Source organism: Thunnus thynnus, chromosome 12 (genome assembly GCF_963924715.1).
Source record: "Thunnus thynnus chromosome 12, fThuThy2.1, whole genome shotgun sequence".
Taxonomy (NCBI): Eukaryota; Metazoa; Chordata; class Actinopteri; order Scombriformes; family Scombridae; genus Thunnus; species Thunnus thynnus.
The window spans coordinates 27889470-27904183 of NC_089528.1; the positions used below are offsets into that span (position 1 = coordinate 27889470).

At 39.7% G+C, this 14714-nt stretch overlaps 1 protein-coding gene across 5 annotated transcripts in view; it reads right to left on the reverse strand.

Annotated features, from left to right (window-relative positions):
* The window catches only part of LOC137194613 (receptor-type tyrosine-protein phosphatase N2-like), a 251576-nt gene that overhangs the window by 188134 nt on the left and 48728 nt on the right, over positions 1–14714 (reverse strand). For all 5 annotated transcript variants that reach the window (XM_067606684.1, XM_067606682.1, XM_067606687.1 and 2 more), the window contains exons 4-8: positions 7188–7302; positions 6336–6480; positions 2778–3162; positions 1250–1561; positions 676–716 (exon numbers count right to left, since the gene is read on the reverse strand). In XM_067606684.1, coding sequence (XP_067462785.1) covers positions 676–716; positions 1250–1561; positions 2778–3162; positions 6336–6480; positions 7188–7302 — 998 coding nt within the window. The remainder of the gene's footprint in view (positions 1–675; positions 717–1249; positions 1562–2777; positions 3163–6335; positions 6481–7187; positions 7303–14714) is intronic.

Below are 14714 nucleotides of genomic sequence, written 5' to 3' on the forward strand. Positions count from 1 at the left end.
TTTACATTGCTGTGCTGTGTAACGCCATCATGGCTTGGCGTAACTACTCCCGGAGCGGAACAGCAAACTCGCGCGCTGTGCACGTAGCAGATGTCCATGTAAAGAAATCCGTCACAAACTGATGTCAGCTCGGGCTGAAAGTAGAAAAAACCGTTGGAAACCGAGCGTTCAGAGCAGTCTGAAGCTCACAGGGATTACTGCTACATACATTTACCTCGTTATTTGACACGTCGGCCATTTTTAACATGAACATCCGACATTGTGACATTATATATATATATGTCTGAAAATAAGGAAAAGCATAATACATCCCCTTTAATAAGTGATTTATTCTACTACTACTAGCTAAACAACAGATTTTAAAAACCCTCAGTTATATAAATGTACCTACGACATGTGAAGACTTGATTTGCTCTCTGCACAGCAGTATTGTTATAGTTCCTCGCAGGAATACTGAGTTCCTACTAAATTGTAAAGGACATTTACTTCACCTTTGTGCACCAACTGATGTCAAATACAATTTCAAGTTCTTTTCAAAAGGAGAATGCAGCTGGGGTACATTTTCTTCCTCATGCAGAATATGACATAATTGTTCATAATGTCAGCCTTACCTCTGACATTCAAGTTTTTTTGTTTGGTTCTTTTTTTTTTTCTCAGGGCAAATTGAGCGCTTACCTTGTCCTTCACATTATGCTCTTCTGTATCCGTGTGGCGCTCTGTTGGGAGAAAGAGATTAAACGTATTCATACATTTTTTTTGTGTTTCTCAGCATGAGAGGAAAAAGACAAAAGAAGCTGGTAACAACTTGGAATTAAAAAAAAAAAGAAAATGTGAACACAGAGCTGAAAGCCAGCTCTCCAAATCTCAAGGACTTTTGTTAAAAATCACAAACACACTCTTCTTTAATATTTGACTGATATGAATTTTCTCCAGTGTTAATCTAGCTTTTCATTGATCTTTTCTTTACTAAACACTGAAATAAAAACATTGGAAAAGTCGGCAGGTTCTTAAACAAGCCAATTTTGCAATATTGTTATCATTTTTACACATTCTCGGTGGGCGCTGAACCAATAACACCGACTGTGTTGATGCACTAACAGGACGTCTATTTTCACATTATGTTCCGTTCCTGAGCTGTTTGAGAGCTCATGTTTTTTAAATCCTACCTACACAATTATATACGTGATTACCAGCTTCTATTCAATACTTTAATTGTGCAAAAGAACAAAATAAATCACCGTAAAATTACCTTCAAGTGCTGCCGGCACTACAGGAGTATTCTGCTCTGGCTTTGCTGTCGGAGCGCTCTCCAGCAACTTCTCCTCTTCCTCATCTCTGGCAGCATCCTCCATTTCCTCCTCTCCATCCTTTAACTCTCCCTCCAGGTCTCTTGGCCCAGGTCTTAGTCGGGTCAGGCCCATGTTCGGTCCCTTGTCATGGTCCACCACCTGCAAAGCATCAGCTATCAGGCTGGACAGCTGGTCCAGATCCTGCGGCGTCAGTGTGTCCACATCCAAGTGTTGCCTGCCAGCGTTCTTCAAAACGTTCTGGATGAACCTCTCTGAGGGAGAGATGGACATGAACAGTAGAAAAATAATGAGTCAGATCAGAAAAACAACAGCACTGACTGTTTGTTAAAAGGCTTAAAACAACCCATGTATACTTGAGATTGAAAGTTTGTAACCTTGGTAACAGTTTACAGAACAATCTCACTAAAAGGTACATTTAGTAGCTGTTCTGGAGCTTTCTATCAAATCGAATGAATGAGACATCCTTATTTTTGTAACAGCTACAATTTCCATAACAATTGGGCAAACTACATCTGCCGATAGACATTATGTCATTCGACTGAGAGCTCCAGAACAGCTACTAAATGGACCTTGTGGTGAGACTGATTTGTCGACAATCTATAAATACGTTTTCCTGACAAACAAGCAAAGCCATGTAAATAATAATTGTAGTAAAGGCAGATGGAGCATGATGTCACTGAATCATAACGGCGCTCTTTCCCATCAACCAAGTAGTTTTAGTTACTTAAAACTAACCAAAACTCAACCAAAGAGGTGGCAGATCAAAAAATGTAATTAAATGATACAGACACTTTATTTTGCTTCATGCTTGAAAGACTTGATCAGTGTTTGTTCTGTATGATAACGGGATAAACCTGATAGTAGTTTAATTCTGTGGGATTTTGGTTTTATTTGATCTGAATTGTGTTTGTTAATTATTTTCTTGGAAAACTTTTGAATGTTCACTTTTAAAGTAATAAACATTTATCATCATAAGAGACAATTACTGTATGTAATGTTGGTAAATAAACTGAAAAAAGCCCATATAAGTTATGTTTGAAACAGTCATATTAGTTGCTTTGGAAGGCATCTAAATATTCTGTTTTGTCATTTACATATGTCATACATATGGTAACTTGTTGGACATCAGAGCTATGAAATGTGTAGTTTTGCCCCTCTATTGCCAGTTTATATAACAGCACGATTCAACTGTCAATCAGCTGTACAACCACACTTTTAAATTATATAAACAACCTCTTCATGCTGTCCATGTCTACTGTTTTTCTCCTGAATTAAATGTTCTGACATAACAGCTTATAATTCATAATAGAGTATGATACTAACTTTGTCCAAACAAAACAACACCACACACTACAGCTTCAGAAACAACCACCTTGCACACGGGTGGATGTGAAAGCCCAGTCAGGTGTTTGTATGTGATCGGTGGATGATGACATCGCCTGGCAAGTACTACAGCGAGACACGTACCATCCACATACGTCAGCGGCTCCTTGACTGAAGCCCCTTGAGTTCTTCCCGTCTTCGGCAGTCTGGGTTTTGACGTCTCTTTTTTGAGGCCGGCATTTTCTATTCCGTTGCTGTAGAAGGGCCTCAGGCGGGACGAGGGGGCCTGCTGCTCTTCTGGGCTCACGTCCCCACCGTTCAGGGACAGACGCCCGGAGAGATACTGCCTCAGGGCGCCCAGGAGAAGGTCACCCTCAGCCTGCATACCGAGGAGCTGGTCAGCTGGAGGTCTTTGCTTTTGCAGAGGTTGGAAAGATGAAAGAGAGGAGAAGCTGGAGGGAGATGCCTTCTGAGCAACAGTCTGGGCCTTGGAGCGATAGAAGTCTGCAGGGATGCCTGACTGCAAACTCTGTAAGAATCAAAAAAGCACATATAATCAATTAGAGTTCACTTTTAAAAACACTGTGTAGCCTTTTAGAACCCAAAACGTAAATATAATTGAGTATTCTTGACATTATGACGTCCTGGCTGGTCCTGTGACACAGATTTGATGTTTTCTGTCACATTATCCACCATGTGGATATAAACTACAGAGCACAATAATATAAAAAAAAACAAACGGTAACTTGGTAGTTGGAATCAATTGAGATATAAGCTCTAAACATGCAGTATATTAATGTGTGTTGTATGTGGATTTTATGATTGGAATTATTATGAACTGTAATCCATTAAAATCACATTAAATAGATACTTTGTTAGTATTAAATGTGTATTTGCGCATATTCAGTATGTGCGACAGGGACGGTTTCAGTTTTTATTTCAAAATAAATGATTATTTTTTCAAATAATGTTAATGTTAACATTAATAATCCATTTAAAATCATTTTAAATGTATTTTTCAATAAATGGCCAAGAAAACAACATCAAACAAACAAGTTGCAGGTAAAAGCTGCAAACTGGGAAACTGTGACTCAGCTGTGAGTGATCTGGATGTTCATTTGGTCGCGCTCCGCAACCTTAATGCCACTAAATCCTACAGACTGGCCCTTTAAACGTTTCTACAGAGAAGATGACTTTTCATTATTCCAATAGGTGTCTGAGTGCAACAGAATTGGACTTTATGCAGATTCTGGGATCAAGACAAATGTCCCATCTGCTTTTTGTCCATCTAAGACTAAAACACTGTCCTGAAAATAATGAGCAGAGATTTGAATTCACTCAGAAAACCCTCTGGGGTGAATGTATGCGACCGCATCGATGTGAAGTGAATGCAAAACAGAACGATGCTGAGCTCACACTCATCCTGCCTGAACAGCTTCTGTTACTCTGCTGGGTTTTTCTTTCATTATGTATCAGGTTTCTTGATTCAGTCCATCAAAAAATACGGAAATTGTTTCCATAAAACTGTTTTCTTGTTGGCGAAGACTTGAATCCTCTACATGTACACTTTAAAATGAATTAAAGGAAGTCAATGTTTATACATATATGTTTATTTTGAGCTAAGCCTTATGAGTGTTTCAATGCAGGATCCACATTTTGCCTTAATATGAAAGACTTTCATCTAAAATTTCAATAAAATGATTATTGACATGAAAATAAAACCCTTTTTTTTAAAAAAAAAACAAGTTATGAATCCATTTATGCAATCATATTAACATATCCATCCAGCTACAACAAAAGCAAATTGTCACTGGCAGCTCCATTAACGCCCACCTGGGAGCACAGAGATGGTACAAGCCTGAGTAACGGTAAAATTATCATAACAATAGCGACATAAACGGTTAAGTTCCTCACAGTCGTCATACTTCTTTATGATTTGTATGTGCTGAGGCCCCTTCTGGTATTTGTTCCTGCTTCTCTGTGAGCAGTCCCTGTGTATCTTTATTCATCTATGTCACGCAGCTGATGCAGTTTATTCCACTTGTGCCCTCCAGGACCCCTTCAGTCCTCCTGCTACTTTTCACCAAACACGTGAACCTGGATAAAAAAAAAAAAAAAGGCCACGAGCCCGGAGCGACGCCTGCAGGCTCCATGCCGTCGTACTCTGTGAGTCTTTGGCACAATCCCCCAGCAGGAGAAAGGCCTCCGCCATTCAGCCAAGCTCCGCTCCCCTCGCCCCGAGCGGAGGGGACATGGGCGGAGGGAGGCGGTCACGTGGAGAGTTATTAATTAGAGCGTTGAACTCCTGAACTCTCTGCTGGTATTATTTCACTCATAACGGTCATGCTGGGAGAAAGCCATCAGTTAGGACGGAGAAGCGAGAACAGAGTGACAAGGAAGGATGACACCGGACTCCCCGTCGTGAAGAGGTGTGTGTGTGTGTGTGTGTTTGTGTCTTTGTGTGGAGTTTTTACTTGTTTGAGTGTGTGAGTGTGTGCTGCGTGTGTATGTGTGTGTTTTAATTGAGGCAGGTGGCTATGAATGGAGGGTACAGACGTTGGGGTAAAAAAAAAACAAATGCCCCACCTGCTCTTCCCCCTTTCAAATCTGAGGGAGGGAGTTCAATGACATCAATTCATATGAATTTCATTTACTTTTCGGACTGTCTGACATCTTGCACTACAAATTTATTACTAGATTGGATTTTGTGCTTTTACCTGGAAGGTCAAATATGCAGAGCAGCTCCCAACAGTGTGGAAAAATGACAGAACTGTGCTCATTAATAGGGCGGCAGGTATCACTGACAGCATAGAGCAACGTGGATAAAGACTCCACTGTCCCCCCTTGTATATCCTGTAGGTCATTTTGATTATGATTGCACCATATTATATGAAATTGTCTGCAAATGTAATGATTTATGATCAAATAAACCAATGTTAAAGAGATGTATTGTTTATTTTTGGCATGTCCATTGAATAACAAACCCAAAAACCTTAAATACTTCAAAATATCTTGAAATTTAATATTGAGTGTGCGATGCCGGAACTCCTCTGCATCATCCCTCGTGTCATTTTTCTGTTTTTTGCAATTAAATGCAAACCGACTGCATTCAGTGACCCTCACCGAGAGCATGAAACACATGGACACCAAAATGATTTCTCCAAATAAGTAAACAATCTGACTGATTGAGCAGGATATGGAGCTCAGTTGTGGAATAATAATGTAATAATTAATTTAGCTTAAAAAAAAAAAGTTGCAATGTGGCAATACTTTGGGTTCATATAAAGACAGCAGTGGTTGATCTCTATATAGGAAAAATAAAATTCATGTTAACACTATATTTTATTGTTATTAGACATATACAGAGTATAGATTCAAAACCTTGCCCTTGAGCAAGGCGCTATAATATTAACTATTCAGAAAAAGAGCTGTTTAATAGGTGACTTTATGAAGATAAGAAAATAATGAACAAATGTGTTTGAAAATACTTTAAAAATGAAGAAGCATGGTTTTATCAGCAATCACGTTATACTGAACAGCTATGTGAATATGAGAAACTGTAGATATGTGAAACCATATTGACACATTGTGCTGAAAACTGCAATACCAGCTCAGAAAAAAACAAAACCAATCAAAATCCTCAAGTGGAAGTGTAGCACAGACACCCAGACAAGGCTAATAGAGCAACCAGGAATGCCTCACCTTGCCTGGGGCGCTCAGGCCAGCAGCAGAGGGAGTCTTGGGGAGGAGGCCAAGGCGTTGGAGGTACGTCTGCAGGTTTCTGCTGAGCTCCACCTCCACTGGTTTCACCCTCTGGTCTAATGGGTCCATCGCCTCAGCTACCGGCCTGTGAAAGAGACAGAGAGAGAAAGAGAAAGGAAAGGATGGAGAGAGGAAGGCAAATAAGAGTATTTTAGAGCAAAGTACATCGACAAAACTACTCTTTAAGAGGTCATTACTGATATCTCTCCTCAGTTTGTCGTTTCACATCCAAATTTTTGGCATTCACAACCTATGTTCAGTTACATTTTTAACAGTCAAGACTGGATTAAAAGCCACAACCTCTCTGTAACTAAACCAACTTCTCAAACAGCTGAGCTACATCAGCTCTCACACACAAAGAATAATTAAACGAGCAGCTCAGATGAGAACACACCGAAGAAACTAGAAACAATCGGACAAAGACTGAAACATTCTGGTCAAAGCAACCAACGTGACTTAAAAATTAACATAACACATAAAACTGCAAACTATAAAATAAAATAATAATACAAAACTATAAAAATAAACTACAAAAACTGGACTGAATGGAGTCTGAACACTTCTGTCAAAGTAATGTAATTGAAAATTTCAACATGTAGACTTAATGACTAGTGCAACCAGCACTGAAAACATTCAAAACTTTATTGGACCATGGTGAAAGAGTGAAACCATCTCCACAGATAATAATAATAATAATAATAATAATAATAATAATAATAATAATAATAATAATAATAATAATAATAATAATAATACAGAGCTACTGATGGGTAAACTGGGAGAACGTCTGACCTGCTGTCGGTGTTGTAGATGGGTCCGTTCTGTGGCAGTCTGTAGGGAATCCTTCTCAGTTTGGATAATTCTTTGGACAGAACCTGCTGGGTGGTGTCGTCTTCCCAGGTCAAACCTACGGATAGAAACACAGAGAACCTTTAGAAACCAGAACACACAGGAACTAAATCGTTGCTTTTTGGAGGTACATCCATGAAAAGAAACCACTTCTTAATCAAACTGGTGAGCAACACCGCAAGAGGATACTCAGAGAGTTTTATGCATGAAAAAATCCAAGCTGACATGCAGCAAGTATCCTCAAGAAAGAAGGGAAGAGAAACTGCTGAGCATGCAGTAGTCTTTCTAAACTCATTAGGTCACTCATTAGCAGAGGAGACGAGGCAACAGCAACGGTGTCCTTGGAGACTCTGGTGACCGAGTTCAGTGACTAAGCAGAAAACATTTCTGCTCTCCTCCTCCTGCCACAGTTCAGTTAGTACGGGCTTGATGAGCTAATTGGGAATTCATTTTACAGGAGTTTACCTGAAGCCGTTAACCAGCGCGGTTCACGACGAGCGCTCTCGGATGTTTACATCGCCAACATGACAAAGAAGCAAGAGTAGGAAGGTCAAGGGTGAAAGCCACAGTAGCCGTTTATAATGTCTGGACACTGTCATATTGTAAAGTAATGAGCATGACTGTGACTCTTGTACAAATCCAAATAAGGGAAAATTTTGGTGTAGTAGATAAGGGCAGTTGTAATAAGCCCTGACTTCAGCCTACACCTTTTCAGTCAATATTTTAATCAGTTTCCTGTTTTGTTTTGGTTTTTTGGGTTTTTTTTGGGGGGGGGGCATGTATATATATATGTATGTATATGTATATATGTATGTGTTTGTAAATATATGCTGTGCATGTATGTGTATATACTGTGTCTATTAATTATTATCTTCATTTGTCTTGTTTTTATAACTTAAAGCTGGACTGCTGGACTTTGACATATAAATGAACGTCTGTTACATTCAGACTCTTGCCAACTGAGTTCACACAATGCTGATTAAACCAATCACCACCAGGTAAATCTCTGTGTATTTCACAGTATACAGAGTTTTTAAATCTGGTGTCTAATACGACATTCCTGCACTAGTGCCCCAGTAGTGATGCAATCACGGCGGGTGCTCGGCCCTCAGGAATCTTCGTCAGACCGTAAGGCATGCTGAGTATGCGAGAAAGTAACTATTTAGATTCCCAACATATGGTCAATTTATCCAAATAACGCCTATTTGGAAATTTTCTCCGACATTTTCGGAGCTGTGAGGAGCCGCTGGCTGGGTGAGACCAGCCGGTCGGCATAACGGCACGTGTCGACAGTGTTTTAGTAATTACTCTCAATGCCAGAAGGTGACGACAAAACCTCCACACTACAGGTTTAAAGACAAAAATCAATCAATCAGTTAGTCAAATAAGACATTAATATTCTCAGTAAACACCTATTAATTGATTTGTAAATCAAAAGATGTGTAGACGTAAAGGTTAAAACTAGGTAAAAAATAGGGTTTTTAGACAACTAGGATTCATATATGTAACTACAGTTTCAGCAGCATTTAAATATGTGAAGCAGGTCCTGACTACATGTCTAAATGTAGTCATTTAAAGCTACTATGTGTATGATTCAAACATATCCAGTTTTACACCTCTAACACTTGGGGACTCTGAGATGAACGGGCTAAAAGCTCCAATAATCTTCACCAACAGTGAGAGTTGAAACATGAAAACATTCACTTTGCAACCAACTTTAGTTCAGTTTTGACCTCCACAGTCTGATGTACAAGGACAAGAATCCTATATTATGCAAAAGGCTAGCAGCACTTGTGCTTTGTTAATAATGAAACATGGTCGATGCCACATCTGCTTCCAGACCCTGTCTGAATATCAGCTGATTTTAGGATGAACACCCATCACACTGTCATATACTGGAGGAGAGATTTACCCAAAATAAGACATCAATATATGATAAACACCAACATATTCATATTAGAGCCACTTTCAAGGAGTTGTTGTGCATTTCTAGAACATGGTTATTAAGTTAAATTTGACTAAGAGGGACAAACAAACAACACATACATGAACCTTAAATCTTTTTAAAGTTTAGCATATACGGCGGATGTTGGGATGATGGAGGGAGCCATGGCAACAAACATTCTTGTACTCAAAATTATTTACTAAAGTTTAAAGTCTGAATCCATGGAGTTGTGGATATATAATTGAGACATTTGTACTTAAAAAGTGTACTCTGGTTCAGGAGGTGCTTCTGATTCAGACACTGAACAAAAAAAAAAAAAAAGGCCTGCTGCATTTCACCAAAAACCAAAAAGGAGAGAAGTGGTGAGGTTCAGGTAAAATATACCTGCATAGATCAACATAATTTACATGGGTTATGTAGAGAAACTTCTCATCTAAATGTCTATAGTGATTGTGATTACTTTTGTGTAAAGAACTTTGACATTGTATCTCTGTCCCTGTCTGGTATCACGCCTGATTCTCCATCAGTGACTGAGCAACAACAATTTGCCTTCTCAAAAAAAAAAAAACTGCACAAGAGGACAAATTGATGAGCAGCTTGGGCATTTATGCCTCTTGTCTTTTGGGTAACATTTTTATTACCTAGTTGTCAAAATGTCTCAGCACCAATGTCAGCCAGACACTCCTGTGCATTTAAGTGAAGAGTATCATCATCAGTGACGAAGCAAAAAACAACAACAACAACAAAAATCTCTTCTCCATTTCAGCGAGTGTACAAAAGGACAAGCTTGATGAGCTGCTTGGGCATTCACGTCTGCTTCTTATGCTTAACATGCATCCAAACACAGTTTTTTGGCAACCGAACAGAGGAGCAGGCGCCAACAGCAGATGGGGTAGCGGAACGAAATGTTACCGGAAATATGGCCGTGCCGCGCAAAGCACAACATGAAGCGAGGCATTTGGCAGATGAGCGATGATGTTCCTGAAAGATTCAAGTAATACAGACTGCAGCTCCAGATGTGATGCCACAAGATGTATGTCCGGCACAGAGGACGCACACTTAAAATGAAAATGGGAAGCTGGGAAGTCTGTTTCTCGTGTTTTCACGAGGAAAGAACCTTCCTCGGTCTGAGCTTGTCCATCAGGCATGTCAGTAAGTCAAGGGCAGAAACACACAAAGTCAAAGACTGTAACTGCTGACCCTATCTGTTGTTGATGTCATTTAAAGTCCCCCTCCACTCAAAAATGTGTTTATTGTTCCTACAGTTGGATGTTTGAGCTTCACTGTGCAGAGTTTGACACTAGAAGGCTGTTTTCACCTTCATCTGCTGAAAGTGGAAAGTTTCTCTTTGCTCATTGAAAATCTGATTATAAGGGGCGGGCCTATGAGGAAGATTTGTGACATCACAACTACTTTGGAGCCAGTTGTGGTCCAATGTTCAACTTACACAAGTGTGATGAGGAAACTTGAAGCCTCCAGTGCACAAACACTGAGAACATATTCATAGATTCTGGATTTTTCAATGAGGGACAAGGAGTAGATGCCATTTTAAGGATTTTAAAGTGGTCTTTTTTGTGAGGGGGTGGAGGGACCATATCAGACATTATTGTTTTAAGCAGAGTATTTCTATATGTCTTAAAACATGTCTGGAGGGGATCTTTAATTTTATATTGTTATGCATAATTTCCAGTATGTTTAGTGTATTGTCAGTGTGGGTATGTTTTCGTGTAATTATGACCTGCCAAGTAACTGCAAACATAAATGAGCTCTATGCTAACTTTGGTACAATATATTACACGGCAACATATACTTTTCCTATTGTACATGGAGTTTATTCATCAAACAGATAAGCAGTTAATCCTTCACCTGAAATGAAAACATCAAAATCACCAGAAGTTGGGTTACAAGATTTTCACATAACAGCAACCATATGTATTTGCCCAAAGTTTTGGGGAAGTCCAATCCAAATCCAGCACTGTAGGTAAACATGAGGCCACGGATTTCCTGTGGCACTAAAAACTGAGTTGATGTTCTGACCGTAACTGAATGTAACTCATAACAAGAACAGTGAATTGTATAATTATAAAAGACTCCGATCGGTCACGTCTGATACCATCCATAAGATCAGTGCATTCCTAATTCCAACTGTCATAACAGAAAAAAACACAATACAACTTTATTGTCCACCAAGGTTAAAATCTGTCTCTTCATTCGAACATCTTTGTTAACGCAAACACAAAAGAGGAGGTCAGACGTTTCCCATCCACCTCACACTTCGACAACCTTCACTGCACAATGTCAACATCAGTCTACTTTCAATACCATGCCATCAAACTTCTGTCCTTCTGAACCTCTTATCCAAGTTTCAAATACATAACATTAGATTCATTTGGCAGACACTTTCGTCAAAGCGACTCACTGTCAGTGCATTCAAACTTTATTGAAACGTATGTCTGATTGAGACATTCTTTTGGAGACCAGGCTTCTTTTTGTGCAGCAGTCTATAACATTTAGGTCTTGTAAGAATCGACTGAGTGAAAACAGCAGATTTCCCTGCTGAGTTCAGTTGGCAGAACGAGTCACTACTACTGTCAACATCTTATTATATTGTAGACAGTCAACCAACAACCGAATCTGCACCTCTGCCTCAATCAGGAGTGAATCTAATTGGATCACTCGTCATTCTACTCGATTCTTAACATTTCAGCACTCGGACACCTTCTTTAGACCCTTGCAAAATGAATTATGAACCCAACTGCCGCGAATCAGGCACAAGCCTCTCTTTAACAGCTGCACAGCATGTCAGGCCAGCTTTCGCTATCAAAGAGCCATAAAGCAGAGCCTTTAATGGCAGCCATGGTGGCTGAGAAAACGGGCGTTAACGGCGGGTGAACAGACGGCATCTGACACAACAGGTTAATAAACGCTGGAGCCCCTGCCAGGATATTCAGCGTGACTCTACGCTTCTCACAGACTAAACCCCACCACAGAAATGTGGACAGAAGCTGGCCGGTTGAAGTAGAAGGCAAAGGGCGCTTTGAGTGAGATGCTTCCACATCTGAATAGGAACAATGACTAAATGAGACTGCAGTGCAAAAGGTAGGAAGACGCAGAGTTCATTTCAGGGTTGCAGCTGGCATTTTGTCCAGAAGGAGCAACAGCATCTATTCCTAGATGTCCAGAAATATAAGCAGACAGGAGGAGGTCAGAGGTCACAGCCTTTGTGCCTAGAAAATAAATTGAAAAACTGATTTTTTGGGGGAAAAACCCCCGGCTCACTTTTCAGTTGTTTCTTTCAGCTGCAGAAGTTTTTATTTTCTACCTGCTCTGCATTTTAATGATATTAAACATGTGTGCTTGACAACCATTAATGGCTAAGAGGCATGCAACTGCAACTGTGGGCTAAAACATACAATAAAAGCCGGTTCAGGACTTGATTTATCAAGACTAGTTAGAAGCGAATCCACACTCATTGCAGCAAGGTGAGAGTGCAGATTAACATTTTATCCAACAAATCCTCACACACACTTACAACCAAACAGGTTCGTCAAACTACCTCCACAGTATGACCTGTTCAGAAAGAGAACTCATAAGAGCATCTGTAAACATCTTTTGTTATAGTTGATTCTTGATCGTGTGGCCACAGACACAGAATGAACTTCCAAAAAAACAGTTAAATAAAGCTTGAAAGTGAATTCTTGACCTTGGAAATAGTAGTTTGACAAAATACCACTTATTTAATAACCTTAACTCTAACATCAGACAAATGAATGAACGAACACTGGAAACTGACAACATCAGATGTCTGTGAACACCAGAACATAACCAGTCACAGCATCAACTGGGAAAGAGTCAAAGTCATCGACCTGGATTCGTTGCTTCAGCTTCAACTTCAATGTGCAACTTCAATTCCTCCTCCATAAAAAAATGACTTATTGGTTTGGTTATTACGTGACCAAACTTCTATACTCAGGTCACATGATGTAAACTGAGCTCCAGTCGCTGAGGAGGACCATTAAATGTACTTAGAAGGCTCCAGAAAAAGCTTGTAAGTTGACCTTTAGTTGGAATATTTTCTGTTCTGTTTCAAGCTTTTTGATATTTTTGTTACCGCTCCAATACAGAGGAAGTAAATTGATCTTTTTTTTTTTCAGTGCTCCAAGCATTTTAAAAGTGGCATTTGAAATACTCTCACCAAAATGTAATGTATCCCGCTTGCTCTGAATAATTCACAGATCTCAATGTCAACAATATTCATTGGAAAACCTTTCTACTGAAGAAACAGTTCCAGTGAAAACTATTGAAGGTCTGAGGATTAGAAACCAAGAAATTGTTTTTGGTGGGAGACATTGCCGGTAAGTTTTTTAAATGAAACCTTTCAATGCTTTTAGCACCACAACAAAACTTCTATTCACATCTATTGTATGAGGGTAGAAATCTCAAAACCAAAACTATCTGCATGGCTTTTTGTTGAACTGACCCTCAAAAAGACAGTTGTAGTAAATCAATTATCAACATGGAGAACCAAAGAGACATTCAATAATATTACAACACAGATTGCTGCTTTAAAGTCCCTCAAAGTTGGTACAAGGAGGTCAAGTAGGCTTTCAGTGTTCTGTATGGACTGAAGAGGAGCGTCGTCACTGTGGGCTAATGGCAGCTCCGAGGTGGCTTTTCAAATGGCTTTACGTCTGCAGGGCATTTAGTGTGTCATTAGAGTGGGAGGTAAGGTCTGCTGTGTGTGTGTGTGTGTGTGTGTGTGTGTGTGGGCGGACGGAGGAGTGTGAACACAACAGCAGCAACGGCTGTCTACATAATGCCCTGTAAAGCCATTAGAGAGAGAGAGAGAGAGAGAGAGAGAGAGGCAACACGTATGTTAGAGGATAATTCTGGTGTATTATACCTTGTGCAGTTTTGACCATTGTATTCACCAAGTTAACAGCTGGGATCTGGGAACATGGTGACATCACTAAAAAAAAAAAAAAAAGTCTGACAGGGCAAGAAACTCAACCAATTAGAGATCAGACAGGCTGAGAACAAACCTCCAGAAGAAAAAACAGTGAAATTACGACCGTTTTAAACATCCATCACAGCTTAAAGAACAACTTCCTGGTTAAGATTTGACTTGCTGACCTTACAGTTTAGTCAGCCAACTGTGTGGATTATGTACAGCGTTGATATTTGGCATCTAAGCTTGTCACCCTCCACAAGGAAACACCAGGCTCAGCCAAGCAGGAAGTGACAGGAAGTGATACTAACATCCCCCAGAGGAGGAGAACGTACAGGACAGCCTGCTGGGGGTGGAGATGCGACGTATGAAATGCTCAACATGAACAGAAGGTGCTCGTGTTGAGCTTCGCCGTAGCGATGTTGTCATGTTACAGATCAGTGATTTCATACCTAATAGAAATGTAAATAAGACCTTTGTTGTAATAAACTGGAATAATCCTTTAACAGTTTGTAATTAACAATCAAATGTGATGTTATTCACGTCAAAGAAAGAAAGAAAGAAAGAAAGATTAGAA